The sequence below is a fragment of the Dryobates pubescens genome, chromosome 24 (genome assembly GCF_014839835.1).
Source record: "Dryobates pubescens isolate bDryPub1 chromosome 24, bDryPub1.pri, whole genome shotgun sequence".
NCBI classification, from domain to species: Eukaryota; Metazoa; Chordata; class Aves; order Piciformes; family Picidae; genus Dryobates; species Dryobates pubescens.
This window is the reverse complement of record NC_071635.1, coordinates 13,939,153-13,961,449: the sequence shown is the minus strand read 5'-3', so window position 1 is coordinate 13,961,449 and position 22,297 is coordinate 13,939,153. Positions and strand designations below refer to the sequence as shown.

Genomic DNA, 22,297 nt, shown 5'->3' with positions numbered 1-22,297 from the left:
ATGTGAGAGTTGAAGAGCTGCTTACCTTACGAGGTGGGGTAGATTTCCCCGAATCTAGGTCCAGATCTAAATATTCTACTTGTTTATCTCCTTTAGGTTTTACCATAGGGCTGCTTCCTCCATCAAGATTGTTGCTTCCAAACAAATTCTGAAATGATAATTAAATATCTTCAGCTACAAATGTACATGCTAATGGTTCACATGAACAAATATGCTTATAAACTGCCTAAGTATTAAAGGTTAATGAACTGATTGAGAGCTTTAGCAATCAGTTAAACCATGCAAGTTTTGTTGACATTGTATAACAAGGGGATATATTCTGAGTGCAAACTAGGACAAAATTGAAAGCCAAAAGCCCCAGAACCAACCCCCCCAAATTCGAGGTTGCCACCAAACCAATCTGTGCTTTCCACCTAATGTCCCTTTCAAACTATGAGAAGAATGGAGTGTGGTTTGTTCTTTTAAAATGAAGTGGTTGCATCTCACATTTAGCATTACTTAATTACAAACATTTTTACATTGCTGTTCAATACCTTACAGGAATTTCAGCCCTACAGCAGTGGCAAAACTTGAAATGAAATTGTTTACATTTCATTCAAAAGCCATCACGATTAATCTGAAAATTATGAATTATTATTCAGTCCATAGGACCAAAGGATTCATTTTTTTGACAGTATGTGTAGGGCTGCCTGAACTGAAGTTGCACTCTAAATACCTAAATTTTAATTAGCTCAGATTTTCACAACCTCACCTCCTCTGTCCTCTCCCAGCCTGATCCCTCCCTCTTAACAGGTGTTATAGGAACAGTACAATAGAAGGACTCTTCTCTAAAAGATAAAGAAAAAAAAAGGAAGACAGAGGGCAGCAGTCAGCAAAAAAATGAAGAGGAAGGCAGAAGGAAAGACAGAAGGGCAAGGCTGACAGCAACTTGAAGGAAAAAAAGCAGAATATTGCTGATTTTATTAAATAAAACTAAAGTACAACATGTCCAAGCAAGAAAGATGCTTCAAAGCTGATGACAGATAAAGATGAAAAAAGTAAGGACACCCTCCTAAGATGCAGTTGGAAGAAATAAAAATTTCCAAAGCATGTATATAATTAGCACATGTTAAAACAAAAGCCTTGAGATCTGGAAACATTCAGGTTCTCTAGGAAATAAAATGGTTTATGGGTTAAAGCTTAATTAAAGCTTTTTAAAATGCAGTTATCCATTATATCTGTATTGTCCAACTCATTTGATATCGATATGGTACCAAGGACAAATACAAACAAAACTGAAAGTTCATTTTTGTTGCCCAAATTGCTTAAATCAATTTCTTTAAACAAAACCAAAACAAAACCTCAAGTTTTGTATCAGTATTTCCAACATAAATAATTAAAAAACTTATCAGTCTTTAAACAAAAAAACAATAATCTGTTATTTCAAACAAAATAGACAGGCAGAACATATGCATTAGAAACAGAAACTTTAAATATATAGGAAGGCAAATGGAAGTAGAACAACCTTAAAGAAAGAATGGTGCAAGCAAACAGAAGATATTAATGACAGGCCATCTGAGATGTGATACTAACGATACCGTCTTGACACTGAAGTTAAACCCCTGAAATGGCATTGTAAGAATCAAGAGACATCCCAAGTCTGAATGGAGAGTCTGCTGCAGGGACAGCTGTGGGCATAGATGATTCTAAACCTTTCCTTCTTGCAAGTGCAGCACTACCAATTACTTACCAATGCTTCTTGTAAGAAGGGCTAAGCTTTTACATCATTGGCTCCCCAAAGCTGAAGCACACCTTGCCTGGGAAGTACACTTCACCTGGGAAGCACACCTGCACTGCTGGCAGGTCAGACATGGTACAGAGCACAGCCCAGGCTCCTGAGCTTGCACTGAACCAGAGCTGCTGCTTCAGAGAAAGCAGCAGGAGGAGGGAGGACCTAATGGTCACCATCCAGAGGCAGCAATGGTCAGCTGGAGGGGAGGAATGCTGGAGGAGATCAGGGAGAGTATCCAGAGCAGCAGGGGATGGGGAAGCAAGCAGCATCGCAGAAGAAGAGTCCAGAGTGTACTGCAGTGGGCCAGCACATGCCATAAGAAGGCAGACAAACAAACAGAAAAAAGAGGGTGCTACAGGCCCTCCTCAAAGAAGGTCTTTCATAAAGCTTTAAAGATGAAGAATGCTGCTGTGTTTCCTACTAAGAGCCCTAACTGTAAAAAAGTGGTGAATGCACTGAACTATACTTCACAAAAACCAAAGCTCAAGGTCCAGGTCTTCCTCCAGTGCTTTAGGGGTATTCTGGACCACATCTTAATTCAGGCCTAGGTCTACTGCTATTCTGGCATTGGTTCTTCTCCCTCTCCTTGCTCCCCAACAAGACAAAATCCACAGCATACATCTTCAACTTTTCCTAACTAGCTCTTCACCTAATATCTGAAATACTGTCTGATGAAATTGTGTCCCAAAGAGGAAGACCACAGATGATCAATCCACAAAGACCCCTTCTATCCTCTTTTTCTGAAAGAAGCCTATAATTGTACACATGGCTCAGTCCTTAAAGAAAGTGAACAACAAAAACAAATTCTTTTATTCCCCTGTTCTTTCTACATTTCTTGTAAGATGTCCTTCTAAGAAAGGTTTTTACACATCTCAAGAGTTCCTAAGTCAGTTTGTTTTCCTTGATGTCATAATACTGAACTGGTGCACAGCCCAGGACAAGCAATTACAAAAAGGAGACAGTTTCTAGGGAAGAGGGGAAAAAAACAAGTCATGTCTTGAACTGGGTTATACAACAGATATATATACACTAACTATTCTTTTTGTATATGATCATGCTCTTAACTTCTTCAGTGAAATCTTACCAAAGTTACATATTTTCTGTGGACATTTTTTTGTTACTATTTTGATCTAGAAGTAGAAGAGTGGTGCTGAGTGGAAAGATCTGTGTTTGCATGATTTAAAGGTAAGGACTGCACAGGAAGAGAGTAGTTAAGATGTAGGTTTTACATACTGGGTCTTCAGTGGACTGATTTGGATTCATGGATACATAATTCTCTTCACTGTCGTGCGAGTCACTGCTGGAAGTTGTGCTATGAACTGAGTCCGGTCTGGGAGACATAGGAAACCTGGAGGGGCTGATTACCAGGAATTATTTTACAAACAATACATCTCAAATATCTTAAACCTCCTGGTGAACAACAAAACCAAGGATATTAGAGCTGAAATTTTCATTTAAGTTTACTGGAGTGTCACATTGTTTGACTGTACACAGTGCCTTACATTTAATATTATGAAATAAAAACTCCAACGGACACAGTTTCAATGCACACAAACATATACACATACACACACACACTCTTCCAATAGTACTACACAGGCTAAAAATACAGATGTGCACACATTTACTAACATTCTACTCAATGGAAACAATTAAACCAAATGAGGAAAAGCTAAGAAACTTACTCTCGTGCAAAGCTTCTGGTGATAGGAGATCTAACTGGGGCTTGTAATTCTTCCCATTCAGGCAGAGGTTTTATTTCTAGTGGAGCTGGTTTTGCTATGTAAGAAACAGACAGTCTTAAAGCACAGATCATTCCTGAATAAGCTTACATTTAATAGCTTTTCAAAGCCTAAATACCCCAAAAGACCCCCAATTTTTAAAAACAGTAAATCCAAGTTAGGAGAAAGAGAGAGTGTTCAGTTCTCAGAAAGCCATGCCTTCTATTTTTAATCTTTCCAGGCACTGAAAAGTAATATTCATTAGAAAACAACCCACAGTTGAAGAATTTTGCAAGATATACTTGTACATAGTAATTCTGTTTTGAAGGGAGACTCTGGAAATGGCAACATCATGTTCTGGCTTTACTCTGCTATGATTACTTCTTGAACTGACAAGCCCAGGACAGGGCTGATGGACTGTTTCAGCAGAGCCAACTCCGGGTGCTCTTCTTGGCTCACGGACAATTGTTATTATGCAAGCCCTGCCCTGGCTGCATACATGTGCCCTTGCTGATGAGGTTTCATAGCTCAAGGTGTGGGCAGAATCTGCAGCAAAGAAAGTTTGCAAAAGTGAGAGATGAGCCAACACCCAGCTTCAACTCAAGAGGTGCTTGGCTGGCTTCAGTGCTTATCAACAGATGAGCAGAGTGGTGGCACGTCTGCGCCGCCAATGACAGCTAACATCAATCTAGAAAAGGTGCCATCCTGAAGTTCCATTTTCAGAACAGAATCACAAATAAAGTATTAGCAAGAAACACATTTTTCCTCCCTCCAGCTTGAACATTTCACCCCTCCTAAATGTTAGGGGGAAAAATAAATATAGAAAGACTTGTGTAAAAAGAATAAACACATAAAATTGTCAAAGTTGGAATCTTAACTTCATCCTGCCTAAACCTGTGACTGCAATGTCACTATTACAACACCCTTTCCTCTCCTCACTTCCCCACGAGTTTGCTGCCTGCTAGTAGATTTACCAGGATCAAATGTCAGGCATGTCACACTAGCTGATGTGGAGTAAGAGCCATCACAAGTGACCACATGAGGAACTGACAGAAATCAGTTGCTTAATCACTGTGGTTGTCCCACGAGGCCTGCACAAGCAGAACTGTACTCATTGTATTCACTCTTTAGAGAGAGTTTCTTGAAAAGTCAGTTGTCATGTATTGAACACAAGGACTCCTGATTCAAATTTTCTGGGTAAGGATCAGTCTGTGGTATCCTGGTTTTCTCCTTTTCTCTGTTAAGAAGTCATCATTATGCACTCAAAACCTATCAAGCCTACTCCAGTAATTCTGCCACTTTAACTCACTTGCTCATAAAAAGCTGTCACCACAGACCCAGAAAAGGAACTACAGCTCATCTGTCTCAAGATACAAGGTATCATGTAAGAGTGGCAGAACCAAACTTGACGTAGGCAAGATGATACTAAAGCATGAGTGACACAAAAATGATCAGCTTGGCTCAAGCCCTCTGTAAAGGCCTAAGACTACCTTGCAGATAAAAATGGTGGGCAAGGTACTGCTCCAGCAGAAATAAAGTCAGGACTTTGTCCAAAGTCCACTGAGAACAGCAGGAATCAGGAATATCCAGTTGCCAATGGGCTTTAACAACCAAAGGTACTGATCGGTGTAACTGCTGCAAGATTTCTAACATTATCTGTAATGTTGAATTTGTCCTCTGTTTCTTGTGACTGTGTAAGGCACCAACTCAGCACCTTCAGCAACGACCATCAGACTAACTGCAATGCTCATTAAGATGCATAAATACATCTCTGTACTAATAAGTTGTCAGAAGATCAATATTTTGCTTTATTTCAGTGTTTTATCAACAGCAGAAGATTCAAGTAAACTGATTTGATGTTATTGCCTAACAAGTTATTTCAAGCAACTATATTTGTTGATAGAATGTTATATACTTGTTGCTAAATAAACAGACAACAGTAAACCCAAAGTACAAAACAGCTACAATTTAAGAGCTCAGAACACCCATGTTAGTGTCAAGGAAGTGTTTCCATGCACTGCTCAAGCTAGAAAGACTTTAATTCCTTATATAAGAGAATTTATGCTTGGCAAGGAAAATGTTTCCATCATCTTAAGATTACAACAGAAGTAAAAGAACTATACAAGAGTCAAAGTTATTCTAGAATAACAGTTGTCTTAATTTTTGTTTTACTTATTTTCATAAAGCTCCATATACATACAGTGCTAAAGTACATACCCTTTCTTCTTGTAGTAAAGTCACCTATGGTTTGTGAATCAGTTCGCTCTAAACCATGTGCTTTAGGTCTTAAAATTTTAGGACTTTGACCTAATTGGTAAAAAGAAGACTCTCTTAATAATATTCTATTTGTAACTGGAAAATGGAAATTTGTAAACAAACAGCAGAACCCCCTGCAGAAAGATTAAGGCCACAAGCATAAGCAAGCTGCTGAAGGAGAGTTTTACAGTCCAGCTAGGTCTCACACTAAGGGCTTAAGCTCCAAACCAGAAACAAAGAAAATACTGCATGCAAATAACATGTTGGAGGCAAGCAGAAAGGGTGTACAAAAAAAGGCTAAAAAGTGCATCAACAAATATTATCACTGATCATTACTTTTAACTGGTCTCAAGATGTGTTACATGAAAAAAACCTCCATATTTGGTGAGTATTTATCATGACAGGAGAATAGTCATGTTTCAGATGCAAGTTGAGGTATCTTCAAAGAAATTCCATCCTCTTTAGTTACAGTATTATTTTGGTGATACTCTAGGGGTGTCTCCTACCCACAGTGTATTTCCCACTTGAGAAGCCCAAAGAACCCTTTCCCACAGTGTTTATTAAGTATGTTCCCCAGGGATGTCTGTCTGTACCAAAACCACATCCCCAATCTTACAAACACAGGGTCTTTCCAAGGTCCAACCATGGCACAACCCAACTTCCACCAAAAATGACCCTGTGATCAAATCACATCTTCAACACCTTTTTGTAATTGTAGACACCTATAGACAAGTGCAGTAAGTGCACAAATCATTCCCCACATACCTTTCCTACATGCTGTGCCATCAGACAACGTAACACTTGAGATGAATTTGGTAACGAGGTGAAGAATACCAACTACAAGAACATTATAGCCAGTAATTTCCCTACAGGCAGTAATATAAGCCTTCTCCCAGCACAGAAGCTTTTAGTCAACTTCACCAAACTCTTCAAGTCCTTCAGGTCACATTTTCTGTTTTAAGTAAGTGTGATCAGTAAAGCACCCTGACCCTAACCGTGCATGAAAGTCTAGCTGACAAAGTGTTAACATCAGAAAAGGCAAGGGTCTCCAAGTGTTTAACCAGCTGTTGTCACCAATAAACCATATGAAAGGCAAATTAAACCAAATAAAAAGTTTAAGTCTGATTACATTAGGCAGTTGCCCTACAGCACCAAATGGAAAAGGCCTAGTACAGACTCCAATGGGCTGGTATTACCTACATCCAGTGAGAGTGCTTTGTGCAAAATAAATTTGGCAACAAACACCAGGAGTTTGCAAACCTCTACCCCAAGGGTTTTGCATATGAAGTGCTCTATTACTGTTATCTCTGAAGTATTGGGAATGATCAAGTAACAACAAGAAAGGTAAACAGAAAAGTTTTGTGCTGTATCTTAACTTCTACACAGTGCATCTTAGAGACCATGCAGGTAAGATAGAATTTATTTATGACATGTGCTGCATAGAAACTTTCTTAAAAGAAATGAAATGATTTTCAAACACTCTTCCACATTCAAAATCAGGTGATCCCTCAAATGGTTTGAATGCTGCACAAAGGTGTCCCTCCCATGGCAGGGAGGTTGGAGTAGATGATCTCTAAAGGTCCCTTTCAAATTAAGTCATTCTATAAAGCATCTGGGCAATGCCGACCAAAGACCCAGAGGGTAAAGTGGTTCCCAGTGTATTTCTGTACAGTATGCTGTTGGCTGGAGCAAAGTCAAAAGCATGACCCAGCATGTTGGCCTAGTTCATTAGGAGCTGATTTGATATTCTTAAGTACTTTGCCTACAACTCTATGATAAAAGCTTGCCTGTATAAAAAGACCAAGATCTTAAAATCAATTGAACAAATGTGGAAGCTCAAATTCAAACACCGTTTATTAAGAACAATTTGATGCTGAGTATCATTACCTAATCATACTAGTTTTGTCTGCACAATTTTATAACCAAATTTAAAAGAAATCTGGTCCACTACAACTCAGCTTAAAATGCCAGTCACCACACTGACTTCGGAGCACAGGTTGTAAATATGGTGAGAAATCTAGCAGCAGTAAGAGGGTTAATGAAATTATTTGACCAGTGTACACTTTAGAACCTCTCTGCTCTTATAGCCAAACATACCTGAAGTGCCTGAAACCCATAATACAGAAGACAAGCCCAAGGAACTCAGGGTTATGACTCATTATTTCTGCTTCTGATAATCACTCTGTGGTCTCCTGCAACTAACCTTCCTGAACTGATAATCCCCATTTGTAAAATGTGGGTATTATATAACTGCCTGCCTCTGACTTAATTTAGGTTTTCAAAAAAAGCTATATGAGTAAGTACAGGTCCCTATAATATTGCTCTTCTGCATCAGACAAGAACATACAAAATGTTCCAGTATAAAATAAACTCACAGCTTTCATCTCTTGCTGCTGAAAGGCTGTTCATTCTAAATAAATTTGGTAGCAAAACAGCTTGCTGCTACCGACCAGCCAAGATATTGCAAATCCCTTGTTCAATGTCACAGAAGAGCTGGAGAGTTTGTGCAGGGTTGTTTTGATTTGTTTTCTCCTTTTACCCTATGAAAGAAAAAAACAAAAGGCCTAAGCTCTGTTGAGGACCTTCTACTGAAAAAGAGACCTGACACCAGGCAAATGAAAAGGGGAAGGAGAATCGCAAACACAGATCTGAGGTAACTTACTTGCGTCTGCTGTGCAGAATTCCTCCTTAGCCCATTTAAAAAGATAAAGTAAAAAGAGCTAGGGCACTGAAAGCTTCCCCTTACTCCCCCAAGACATAGTTGTAATAAATCCATCAGAAATTTTAGAAGTGCCATTCTTTCGCTAAACACTGGCAGTTCTGTTATGATCTTAAGCCAGATCTGTGAACAAAACCACATCAGCTTTAGAACTTTTAACCTGAAGTACTGCAACTGAAATTCCAGGTGCTGCTCCCAAGTAACTTCACTAATTTTCCTCCAAGAGAATGTCCCTAGAACCTTCAGGAAGCAACAGGCAGAGTATAAAATCGAGGAGAAAATGCCTCACACCTTGTACAGCCGATTGGTCTCCAACACCTGTTCTAATCAGAAATAATCACTACAAGGAAGGTTCATAGGGATGCTCTTCTGGCTTAGTGAAGGTGCAAGGGCAGGAGGTCTCTATGGAAAGCCTGGCTCCATTCTGGGAGAGAGAGACATCCTGGTAAAAAATAGAGAGTTTTCTTAATAGATTCCCTGTCAATGGCAGGGGGTTTGGGACTAGATGGATCTTTAAGTCCCTTCCAACCCAAACCATTCTATGATTTTTTAATTTTATTTCATTTTTCCAACTGAAAAGGAAAAAAACTGTGCTGCAACACCACTGGATGAAAACTTACCAAGGGAAAAAAGCCCAAATGAGCTATGGCAAGTGAAACCGACCAAACAAGAAGTGAGAATTAGATGTTTTCACTGCTCAGTCAAGTCACCACCTGCGAAATGCAAAGTGCTCCAGCCAGGAGAGAGAAGCTCAGCTCCTGCACGTTCTATCTGATGAACACTGCAAGGGCACTCTGAGCTGAAAAAATCACTAATGAAGTCTACTGTTCTAACAAATGGCTGCTTGTAAAAACTGCCAAGCAGAACAAGCGATTATGGATCTAGCATTGGAGTGCACTCAGACGGCATGAATTCTGCTCCTGGCATTTTGGTGTGTGTCAATGCTGCCTTTGTCTGCGAAGTCATCAGGAGAAGAGTCCATTTCACATGTTTGATTTTGTTTCAAATAATGGTTTAAACAGAAAAACCTCTTGGTTTTTCCATCAGCTAATATATTCTCTCTTCTTGATTTCCATAAAACACTTGGAACATAATGACTGGGGGGGGGGGGGAAAGGGAGGGAAGGGGTCCCACTGCAGCAAATTCCTGCATGGGAGTAGGTGGATCCTAACATTTTTGGTTTTGAGGACGTCAGCCGCTCACTGAAGAGCCTCGTTTGTTTTCAGGCTATCGCCTTGAAGCGCCAGTGCTAAATAAGATTTCTGTGAAGAACTCTTCTCTTCTGACTGGCTGCTTGCTCCATGGCTTGCTGACAAGGGATTCTACGTCAGGGAATTGCAAACATCCTCACGAAGGAGGCCAACACTCTATTTAAATACCAGCTATTTAGGGCTTGAAATTTTATGGTAAATCTCCTAACTTGACAGAAAATTTAAGAAATGTGTGATCTGTTAATGCTGTTTCCTGGCCAACAGGCCGAATCCTCATGAGACAAGGAGATCAGATGTAGGAATGCTAGAGTAGTGCTTTACTTGGAACAGCAAAAGGCAAAACTAGCCACATAAGTGGCTAACAGCAGTTTGTTTCTATTAAAAAATATTCCTCTTCCTTGCTTTTCTCTGTAATTAGAGAAAACTGAAATTTGCACTGAGGTCCAGGAATTCCAGTACTCAGAACCACTGTAGATTTTTCCTTAAAAAACAAGGCTGAAGCTCATGGTCTTACTCCCAGGGGGTTTATTATTTGGTTTTCATTTCTGTGAAATAACCTCTCCCTTTCCTTCTCTTCCTCACCTCAGTGAACTCTGACTCCTGAGTACACGGTCTTCAGCACAGAGCTCTACAAATATCCTGCATTTGCTTTTTCATCTCTGCTTTTATGAAGACTATTTCCTGCCAAGGTACTTCCAATTCAAAAAAATGTATGTAGTTATACAACATTCATATCCATTTCCATACTAGCATCCAACAAAAGACAGGAATATCATTTGTGTGTTTGGTTTCTGGTCAGTGACAGAACATGGATGGTGATAACTACAATCTGTTTAGGACAGTAAAAACAAGTTGAAATACTAAAAATCAACTTATTCTTTCAATACTATGAAATATAAAAAGCAGTCATCTAAAGAGAGGCTGTCTAGTTTTCTTTGACATCTTTATGTTCTCAACATGACCTCTCAGAGCACTGGCATTTGGAATGCTCCAGAAATTAAGAATGGGGAAAAAAAAAATATCAGATTATAAAGAAGTCCAACTGCATCTGACACCTAAGGTTCACTGGCATTCATAAAACACTTGCCAAATGCCATGAAACTATGCAGAGAATAGCAAAGCTGTTAATCATCCAAATACTATTTGACTGCTCTAATTTGTGAGTAACTCTCCATGCCTGTATTAAAAAAGCCCCCAAAAGCATGGTGAACTAAAAACATTCAGTAAGGTCAGTTGTTTTAAGACCAAAGTACAGTGTTCTGGAATGTCTATTGATTAGTAGTTTAAAGCTGCACTAAGATTCCTGATGTCCAAGGGATACTACTTGAGATCACTTTCCCTCCTTTTTAATTTTGTTTGGGTTTTTTTTTTTTTTAAACAACCCCCAAAAACCTAATGGAGTTCAACTTACTCACTGGAAAAAAAACCCAAGTCTAACATTAAGCCTATAAAAAAAAGCCAGTGGAATAACATGATAATGTGTATATCAAACCCTGTGATTCCTTCAAAATGCACTAAGCACCGTGGGAAGAAAAACTGTACAAAGGGAGGGGAAAAAAAAAATAAATAGGGTGTTATTATCTGTGCTCTCTTGATCCTGCTCTCTCTGGCATCTTTGTAGTTCAATACTGCCAGCTCTACTGCTAGAACCAGAGCAAGTCTTGCAGTTTGTCTTCATAAAACTCAAATGTTTCTTTCTTTCTTTCTTTTTTTTTTTTTCCCCACAACCATTGTGTCCACTAAACCATAGCTTCCTTTGCAGCTGTGACACAGCCATTCAAGTGAAATCTCTACTTGAAATTCTTTGTTGTTTCGAAGTTCTGAAAGCCAAATCACAGCTGCAAGTTAAGGACTGGTGCATCGTAGCAAGGAGCTATGTAAATGATTATATATATATATTTTTTTTTATGTTAAGTAAAAACCAGCCTTGTGGAAGTGATTTTGTACAGACATGAAGAAAAGGTAATTTTCAGCTAAATGGGAAGTCTTTGGAGCTTTTACAGGGTAAAAAGAAAAAAAAAAAGAAGAAGAAGAAGAAAATAATAAGCCTGCACTCAAGATGCCTTGGGAACTTTGAGGAAGCACCAAAATATTCCCCCAAAACCTTGCTTTCTTTAGATACCTAAATGGAATGAACAGGAGATGTAGCTTCTAAGAGTAAATGGGAGGATTAAACACATGGATTTCTTAGAAGCAAAATGAAAACTAGCTCTGCTCAGAAAAGTCATCATGAAAGTCACAGCTGCTTGGTCAACAGATCTTCAGTTCAGATCTTGCTGCTTTTCAATGCCTGCTTGTCCTAAAGCCTGAGAACATGAGTGATCCTTTATTTCAAAATATGCAAGATAATCATAATAGCACAGAACACTGCAGCACTGCCAGCTTCTAATTGTTATTATTTGCAAAGAGAAGTCAGCTCCTGTCGTCACAAATGCCTGATCTGTTTCTCTGAAGTTCTCTTTCAGGATGGTGTGGTGCTCCAGCTACATCAGGATGTGCAATATGTTCACATTGTCCAACTCAGACACTCAAACACGTAAATATTTTACAAGGAAACTGTTCACTTGTCTATTTATAACTAACTTCGTGATTAATGAGGGTTCTTAACTTCCTTAACCAACCTACTTCACTTGGGACTTCTACGGCATCACACTACACTACAACAATGGGTGATTATTCTGGTCATCCAGAAGCATCCCTGTGAGTCCTATGGGGACCAGAATGTGGCAGATGCTTCCTGCCACGTGAAAGCTCTGTGCACAATTACCTCTTCAAAGTGGGCCTGGGCTCTTAAATAAAGCAAACTGGAATTTTCTATGAAGTGAATCTGTTTGGGAGATACTCACAAGAAGCCATGGCAAAGATCTGGCTCCACATTTTTACAAGCCATCCCACATATTTGTGGTTTAACCACACAAACTATGTCTTGTAACATCTTAAATGAGAAAAATCTATAAGAAAAACAAGCAGATAAGATTTGTAACATTTTTATAACGATTACAAGTTCCAACTCCAAGAGAATGTTTTTCCTTTCCCTTGGTTTTGTTTGTTTTCAAGGTGCAACTGAGTATTTTGTTGGCACCAAAAGCAGTATCTGCATCACTCGCTGTTTGTAAATCCTATTTTACCACTTGCTGAGCTGAAAATTACCAGGGCCAAGCAACAGACTCTTTCAAAGGCAATCTATGGACTCAAGCTGCAGGCAGCATCTTAGAATAAGTGCTGACATACTTTTGTTGAAAGCTAAGCCTTTTGTACAACAATAAAGGTGTAAATGCACTACACTGGCTGTTTGTCATCAGCCAAATATGTGCAATCTAACCCCAAACCAGGACTGAAAGCCTTGTTTAAAATGATCTTGAATACAATTACGCTTTAACATACTATGCTTGATCTCTGACTTAGATCACATTTGCACTGAAGTTTAAGAATGTTTAGACTCACAGACCTCTCTCAGGCCTTACAACCTTCTCCTGGTTGGCCAGCACAGCCACCTGGGACTTGCCTGGCTACAGAGAGCTGTTTCTGGTGGAGTGGTGAACATTCACTAGCATCCTCCATGTTGTCAGCAGGATAGAGATCACAGGATCCACTGCCTCACATCACAATCCTGGTCAGATACTTTGAAGAGCACCAGGGAAAGTACAAGGTGGAGCAGAAAAGGACCTGGCTGTTCTTTGCTGCCTTTGTTGTCTTGAGAGTCTGTGTTTGGACATCTTTAATCCTACTGCTTCTGGTTGGAAAAATGGTATTGTGAGGAAGGAACACCTGACTGTCAACATGTCACCTAATGGCTCTTCAGCAGAACCAGTCACAGCCTTTGAACAAGTCAGAGAATCAGACCCAGCCGCGTGGATGGAGGCAGTGTTTTTTTCGCCTGAAGCCTTTTGCTAGCAACAGCGCTTCTAATTCAGCATCACAACTACATGCAACCACGGCAAGCTAAAGCAGCCAAAGAGCAGAAATACGAAATCAATACAGAAATAGCACCCTGAAAACAGGATATTGAAAAAAGAGATTACTTTCATGATTCAATTACAAGTGAATGCAGAAAAGCACCTGGCCAATGCCCTCCATTTTGTCCCAAGCAATATATCACTTACCTTTTGGTATGTTTTGCTAAAGAAATAGTAAAATACTTGGATTCAAGTTATTGGGGCAGGAAGCCAGCATCATGTTTTCAAATTACTTTCAAGACTTCCAGAAAGTACTGGATGCTCCCCACACTGGAAGCTCACAGAAACAGCTGTGAGCTAGAGAAATGAAACTATGTGAAAATGTAGTGTCACCTCAAGGAGATATATAATTGCTAAAATACTGCTATCATGTTTTAGCCCATTTTCTAAAACAAAGCTCTAGGAAGGGATGAAAAAAAAAATCTACAGGGTATCCAACACCTCACCATGGCCCCTGACCAGGCTACTCCTACAGGTGGGAAGACTGAGGAGCCTGAGGCTCTCACAGCAGGGCTGCACAAGTACCTCCTCAGACAAATGTGCATCTACCTTAGTGCATTTCAGACCTATTTATTACCTACATTTAGTTTAGCCACATTACTAATTGTTCCTAACTCAATCCTCTGTCACAGTCATTACACTATAGAACTGTATTTATTCTTAAAAACTTGTAGAATTAACAATGTAATACAAACCCAAAACACCAGGTGCTTATATCAGAGCTGTGAAGACATACACATTACACTGTCACTGCTGCTGCGAGACAGATTGCCAGATCCTTGCTGCCAGACACATTCTTCTTCACAGACAGCAGAACCAGAAGTAACTGAGTATGTTTCATCTCACATTTACAAAACAGAGATAGCAGAGAAGAGTGCAGGCTATATGCACCAGAACATTCCAGGTCAGGTTGGAGAGTGCTCTGAGCAACCTGATCTAGTCAGCACAGGGGGGTTGGACTAGATGACCTTTGAAGGCCCCTTCCAACCCAAACCATTCTATGATTCTATGAATGGCCACTGCTATCACTGAGTCTTCCATCTTCTACCCTTGTCAAACTATACTGCCTGTAGCAATAAAGCCCTTAAACCAAAGAAAACCAGGAGATGCTAAGCATATATGACAACAACAAGCTTCGCTGCATTCTTTGTCAAATGCATTTTTAGCACCAAATGTAACAAACCTCCCTGGCCCACACAAAAAAACATTACTGAGCTAGAGATAATGCTCACATGAAAGGTGTTGGTGATACTTCTCAGTAACTAGAGTAGCTACCAAAAAGGAATTGTCACTTGGAGGCAGTGCAAACACTACTTTTGCAGCAATCTGTAACCACTATACAGCAGCTTTTTCAGTCAAAAGATGAGATGGGCTCTCATAGACCTAGAGGCCTTATCACCAACACATTGATCTCCACAGTAGCAGAGACCTTTTTGAGATGATAGACTCTCTTAGAGGATTGCAACAGGAATTCTTGAAGCAATGGCATATTTCGAAACCTCCAAAACAAACCCCAAAACATTTAAAGAAGCAATACTGAGAACCATTTTATGTACTATTTCCTCCCTTTCTATGTCTGCCTAAGTTTTATTTACCATTTCAGCCAACTTGATAATTTATGCACTGATTTGGAGCAGAAGACCATTGCAGAACATTTATATAAGCAGAAACAACCTGGTAGCTACAAGAACGTGGAAGCTGTTAAAGCAACCCAGTAGACTCTAAAGCACACACTCATTTTAGTCAGGTAAGGATCCACTAGAACAAGAGTTATAGCCTATTTTAACTCAAAAGGAACTGCAGTTTTATTTTCCTAAAGTTATTTCTGTAAGGAGTTACTTTCAGAAGGTGGAACACTTCAGGTTTAAGACAAGAGATGCAAGAGCATCAGTGCTGCTTCCAGCAGACATCTGTGTGGCTGCTTTGCACTGCCAACAGCCACAGTGAACAGCTTTCCAACATAGCAATTAGCTACTTTTGAAGGTCAAACATTTTATCAGTAAAATACACAAACTGGCCAGTCAGGGAAACTATTTTAAAGTAGCTCACTGTTTATTTTGAGCATATTTTCCAGTATCAACTTTCATCAATCTGTTGCTGTCAGTAGTTCCTAAGAACTAACCCAAACTACTGTCTGGTAACACAGGAACAATTAGACACAAGCAGAGAGCCAAGGTCTTGAAAAGGGCCATGCCTCATTTTCTGAAGATGGACAGCCAGAATGACATGTGGTACTTCCCATTTCACACTGAGATCATCTATATCATGATGCTATGATCTACTTCACTTAATTACAAGCTGTATTCACTTAGTGGTAAAAATATTAATTTCAAGGTTTAGGTAGTGAATATTTTGGATCATCTGAATATTTGAGTTTTCCCCTAAATGAAGTCAGCCTTTCTCAATGTAAATAGTAATTTTTCAAGCACATATTAGTAAAAACAGGACTTACTTCAGTACAAAATAGTTCAGACATTTGACCTAATGTTCTCTAGTTCTCCTTTCTACAAGAAAGTAAGTTATCCTGTCTGTACAGTAGGGAAATAAGTTCCTTAGCATTTGCATTTCTGATAGGCTGACTAATGAAACACTTTACATGAACTGGAAAGTCCAAGCTATGTATTAGTGATTGTCTATGTATTAATGATTGTCTATATGAGTATGTCTTAGAGACATCACAAAAGTGCCTTCTTTCCTTAAGAACACTCATCAGCCTAAGAAACCCTATTTAAAGGAAAAGTAAACCTAGGATGCACCAGACTGAAGAGAACACTTTTTAGGATAGCTTTGAAGGAGCTCTCTAAAGTTTTGGGGGTTTTTTTGGGTTGGTTTGTGTTGGGTTTTTTTGGTACCAGTTTTGTCATTGAAGTTGTTGCAGCTTCTTCAGACTGCTAACAGTCATCTCCCACACATTCAGCAGCTTACAATATTTCTACCTTAAGCTAGTTGCCCTTTTGCTTTAGGACTCTGTTTGATCTACCACACTCTATAATGGCAAGGAAATGTTCACATACTAGAGTTTATATAAATTCCAATACAGGTCTGGCACCCAGCTCCTGTGATAAAGTACATATCTCATAAGAGTTGTCTTGAATTAGCAGTTCCATACTGCAGTTTGGATCCCAAGGTAAACAATATATGGTAACCTCACAGCCCACATGTTAGACATCTTCCTCTGACTACCCCATGTGGCCATTGCCACTTCAGCATTAAACAGCTCTAACTAAAGTGATTTTCATAGCTTTTACAGACTGACATGAAGACTGGACATCACCTACTTAGCAGTAAACACTCTCTCTTCTATCTAATTCTTCCTTCATTTGAACACATTTGTAGGAGTTATCCCACATCAGATTTCTAGGACCACTGCACACTTTTGAGCAGGACTAAAAAGCAGCACAAAATGCAATTCAATCTTGTTGTAACAACTAATTTCTCCTAAGAATGTTTTCATCAAAAGCAAACACCTAGAGTAGTTAAATATGTTATCTTTAACTTTTACTTCACACAATGAAGATGGGTACTGATCCTGTATCAAGCACTGTTATGGCGATAAATTTGTCTTCTGTCTGATGCCTCGTGTGACCTCCTCCCTCCATCACAAGTCAGCCCACTATCTTCTGTGAACAAGGACTAAACCTCCTACTTCTGAGTGTCAGCAACTCTGTATCATTTTTTCATTACTAACTGCAGCAATAAAATTTAGACTTATGTGTGTTTTGCATTGTTATTGTGATGTTTTAATATGGTTTAAAATGATCCTTTATGTTATGGACAGCATTTTATTCTGACTAACATGTTCTTTTGTTAGAATTTCTAAAAACAATGATAATTTTCCACAAATCAGAAGTTGAGAGAAATGTGTCATTTCTCTTAGATGCTAAAAAATCAACTTCTATTAGACATTTTCCTCACCTTTTCTGTCTGGTTTGAGGTTCCGATCCACTGGCGGTGGCTCACATTCTGCAACAGGTACTGACCGTCTGGGAGGGGTCTTTGGACTGGACCTGAACCCCATGTGAGCAGGAGGAGGGACTTGCTTTCCAAATAAGGGAAAATCAAACGTGCCTGGTGTCATTGGTACATAGTTTGTTTCCTGGATGGGTTCAGTGAAGCTGCTGGAATGCTGTCGTGGAGGAGAGTTGGGATTCATTGGGACATAATTTTCATCTAGTTCTTCACTTGAAACACTTCCCACTGTCAACATGCTTCTGTTTTTCTAGAATTAACATATATTTCCTTTAACAAAATAAGTTATGCAATCAGCTGTGAATCACATGAGTTTTTAACCTAATCTACTCAAATGAATATATTCTACTGAAAGCGAAACATCACAAAGGCCGTACGGCTTGCTGCTAAGCACGGGAACAAGGAGCATTCAAGCACTGTCACTGTTGCCTCTCATCAGCTCAAGTCATACTTACAAAGTGGTTATGGAAGCCCTCCAGTGAATTAGATCTGTCATTCGGAAAGGTTCGTGGAATATCATAACAGTCTTGAGAACTAATTTCTGAAGAAACAAGAAGAGAAAGTGGCTATTTATCATTCCTGTTCCTGTCACTTGGCATCCAGAGTCTGTTATTATTTACTGTCTGCTGCTGAGAGCACACAAACACACCTCCTGGAGCTGTGGCCACAGATTTTATCTATATACTTGAGAAGACTCTGTTCACAAACAAACTTAACACTCGTCAGTCACAACATGAAGCTCTCACAGTGGCATCTTTCCTTGGCATGAAAAGAAAGTCATTTTAAAACAGCAGCAAATTCTTCCTTTCAAATAAACAGGTGTGAGAATTTAGTGTAAGAGTGGGGTTTGAGATTCTGGGCCCTCATGACAAATCTATACTAAAACAAATAGCAGATGTAATTTAGCTTCTGGAGAAAGGTCTCCTGACCGAAAGCCCTTCCCTTGGAAAGTGCTGGTTCAACGGGATTCCAGCCTTTGCAGGAATAGGTGAATCTCTGCCCCCAGCTCCTCACTGGGTCTCTGGGGGCTTTCAGTTTGAACTTCTACATCACTTAAGATCTCTCCATTTTCAGAGTCCTGAATCTTGGCAGTCCTTAGCTTTGTGGATGATTCTATGATGGACAGGAGGGTATGTGAGACATCTGGCTCCCAGCTCGTCCTCACCCATGCACGAAACGGGCTGTAACAGTTATGTCCCTCCACTTGATGCCACATAGAACCTGTGGACAAACCTCTGGTTTTTATCCCTGCCTGGCCCTCAAAAAGCACTCTGAAGTTGTGGTGGGGGTTTTTTGTTGGTTTGGTGTGGGGTTTTTTGAGATTTCCACCTAGAAGGAAAAATAAACACTTCTGCTATTAAGTGCCAAATTAAAACAGTGTTTTCAGAAAGGCTGCTTTTCCTGAGGCTGACAATCTCAGTTTTAGTGTAGGAGTACTTGGCTTGGAAACTTGCCAAAATGAGAGAAGTGAAGCAAAGCAAACAAGGATCTTTCAGGGTATTACTTTGTCATTTTAAAACACCAACAACCACAAATATTCTTACACTTCAACTACAAAACGAACGGCAAACAGGATAGTACTGAGCACCTGTATGACCACATTCATTCCGTGTATTTCCTCCTTTAAAATCCCTGTCCCTGCCCCCTTCTTCATTTCAGCCTCCCATTCCATGCCTAGCACAACTCCAACAATTTGCCTTCAAATTCCCTCTAACATTAAAAATTCACTTTAAAAATAATCACTGTGATGCCCATCTGCCTCAGGAACCTGAAAAAAAGTGAAACTCTTAGCCTGAGAGTGCTTAGCAAGACCAGAACAATTGTTCTTTGTAACAATAAATAGCAGCTTCCCAATCTCCACCTCTCACTGCATTTCTTGACTTTAAATCTGAGGGCATAAGAACAGGATAATAAATAAAAGGCAGAAAATACCCTCAAAGAAACACCAAATCCTTTTAAGTAGCAGTTGAATGTCCTAGCAAATCTAAAGGAAAAACAGCCTACAAAACACACCAGCACACCTGGATACCTACATTTAGGTGACTACAAGGAGCAACTTTAATTTTCCTTAAGTCTGCAGTAGGTACGTCTATCACAAGGAGAAAAATAGAGGCTGGTGGCAATGAGCACCAGATTAGGGCTGGTCTCGATGCTCTGAGTATACTCCAAGTCACAATGGCTTTCATGAAACACTTTCAAGCTTCTACAGGTTTGGGCTACTCTACACTAACCTTACTTCAGTCATTCTGAAAGGCTGGTAACAGAAGCATTGAGTTCAGCTATGTGAACTTATTAGCCAAAAGAGAAAGCGATTAGTTCTTCACTGCTGTTTTCTACAGATAAGCAGCAACAAATGCCTAGATCTTCAAATGTTTTTAGCCAAGACCAAATGCCACAGTACAATAAACATTCCTCATGGATGTTCCATTCTTTGAAGAAAACCATCACAGCAGCAATGATCTCCTTTTTCCTCTATTCCATATTTAAGTGCTGTGCCCACAGACTGCTGTGTGAAGGGCTACCTGCTTGTTTCTAAAGGCTGGAAATGCCCCTCCTCAATCATCACAAAATGCCATCTGTAGTAGTTCTAGGCTATGCCTGGAAAATTTTCCACAGATCTTAAACGCAAAGTGGTAGAGCATAAATAAATCACCATTGGGTGTAAACAGGAAAATAATCATAGAATCAATAAGGTTGGAAGAGACCTCAAAGATCATCAGGTCCAACCTGTCACCCAAGACCTCATGACTACTAAACCATGGCTTCAAGTGCCACATCCAATGCCTTTTTGAAAAAGGATGGTAAATTCTAAATAATCCCATTGGATGGATTATAAACATAAGGCTAGTAAGGTAACCTACCTTTCTCTCTTTTGGGCTTCCTCGCTCTGAGAGATACTAACTTGTGCTTCTGCTGGCTTTCACTGACCTTGGCTGCGTTCTTTATTGTGGCTGAGTATTAACCAACAACTCTCTGCTCTTTCTCTTGTCCCTTGCATATAGGGGGGTAAGGGGCAGGGAGTAGAGAAGCTGTTGGTAGCTCCCCTGTTTTTTGCCAGGGGGGGCTTTTGTGCTGTTTATAAACTGTAAATACTTGCACCTATATGTAAATACTGTATATTGTGTACATATTCATTGCATTTCATTTTAGATTGTAGTTCTGCTTGTAAATACAGCTTCACTTGCTCCCAACTGAGCCGCTCTGGCAATTTACCACTGGGGGGAATTTTTCAACCCACCACACCATCATCTGACACAAATTCTTTGGAGGAGCAGGACAGGGAGCACTGACCTTTACGGAAGACATTCAGGTCTACAGTTGAAATGGTATTGCTGCGTGAGGGCGGCACTCCCGCCGTCGGGATGCAATAGCTACTATCAGTGTCTGAAGCAGTGCGACTAATGCTACATGTTTCCACAGGAGAGCGATCTGCGGCGTGGTGAGGTTTCGGTGGCCGAGGCGGAGGAATATCTGGAATAGTCTCCAGTTTGGAAGTCTGAGACAACGTTCCCTCTGGATAAGTTCGTGGAATCTGGTAAGTACCTCCAGGTGTGGGCGGAATGTCATAGCTAATGGAGACGTGTCTCATCTGTGCGTCCAGCGAAGACGTCGTTGACGGGGTACTGAAAACGTGTTGCTCTCCCTCCGCATCAGTCCCAGAGGGAGACGCTGCCTTCGGTAAAACATCCTGTGAGTAACTCCTAGGCAGGTTATAAAGGCTGCAGTCTGCCAGGGTCAGTCCAGCACGGGAGGGCGGCGAGTCGTAGACACCTTGCTGCTGAAAAAAGCCATTCACAGCATGCTTGCTCGCTGATGGAGCGGGGATTTTGTGGGAGGGCACGTTATCATTGCAGTCTGTTTCGGAAGAGCTGGATTTTGCAGAGTCAGCATGAGATCTACACACAAGATTGTAAGATTAAAATGCAGATGAACATGAAGAAAAACAAACATCACAAACAATAAACACGACCCTTTAAAAGTCAACAACTAAAAAAGTCTAGCAGTCTCTTCCAAAGTGCTTTTTCCTTTTGTAATCAGCAACACCATTATCAAACAAACTGTGGTACTTCTGAAAGATCCTAACTCACTCCACCCATACAAACCCATGCATGTGAAACATGATAATACAAGTGAGAGTCTTTAGCAGTACTAAACAAGAAGGTGAGGTTTCACAAAGCAAGTGCTTTCCATGATGCCAATTTGGAGCAGAGTTTGTCTGAGGAGTTTTTCGTTTTCTTCCCCATTTTATTCCAAGCTGCAAACTACCTGTGCTTTAGTGGCACTGGTAAAGCTGAAGTAATACACTCAATCTTTGGGTTCATAGTTCTTGCTATAGTTTATTTAAAAAAAAAAAGAAAATAGAAGAAAAAAATACAACTGCTTTTAACATCCTTCAGTAAGTTGTCTACTGATCATACCAAAATAGTTTTAATTACATGAAAGAGGACAAAAAAAAGATAAGAACAGAACCAGGATGAAGACTGCATGCACTTGGGAAGAAACAAAATAAATCCATAGGATCTATGTGCAGCAGAGTGCTGTGCTTTTGTCCTGAATGCAAGTTAAAGCAGCACTGTTAGACAGAGCTGCACAGTACTTTACCTTTGGTTTCTTTTAGGAGAACAGCACTCCCTAATACTGGTACCAACCAGTACTAGCAACCTTATGAAGAAAGCAAACACACTGCAAGTTTT

General features: G+C 39.9%; 1 protein-coding gene across 5 annotated transcripts in view; it reads right to left on the bottom strand.

Moving 5' to 3' along the window:
* GAB1 (GRB2 associated binding protein 1) overlaps window positions 1–22,297 on the bottom strand; it is a 103,408-nt gene that overhangs the window by 2,240 nt on the left and 78,871 nt on the right. Inside the window, exons 4-10 of one of the 5 annotated variants that reach the window (XM_054172493.1) lie at window positions 20,895–21,499; window positions 18,059–18,144; window positions 17,550–17,853; window positions 5,710–5,799; window positions 3,457–3,550; window positions 752–827; window positions 26–148 (exon numbers count right to left, since the gene is read on the bottom strand). In XM_054172493.1, coding sequence (XP_054028468.1) covers window positions 26–148; window positions 752–827; window positions 3,457–3,550; window positions 5,710–5,799; window positions 17,550–17,853; window positions 18,059–18,144; window positions 20,895–21,499 — 1,378 coding nt within the window. Of the gene's footprint in view, window positions 1–25; window positions 149–751; window positions 828–3,004; window positions 3,129–3,456; window positions 3,551–5,709; window positions 5,800–17,549; window positions 17,854–18,058; window positions 18,145–20,894; window positions 21,500–22,297 lie in introns of those variants that run through there. The other 4 variants (XM_054172492.1, XM_054172495.1, XM_054172494.1 and 1 more) reach the window with 4 other exon arrangements.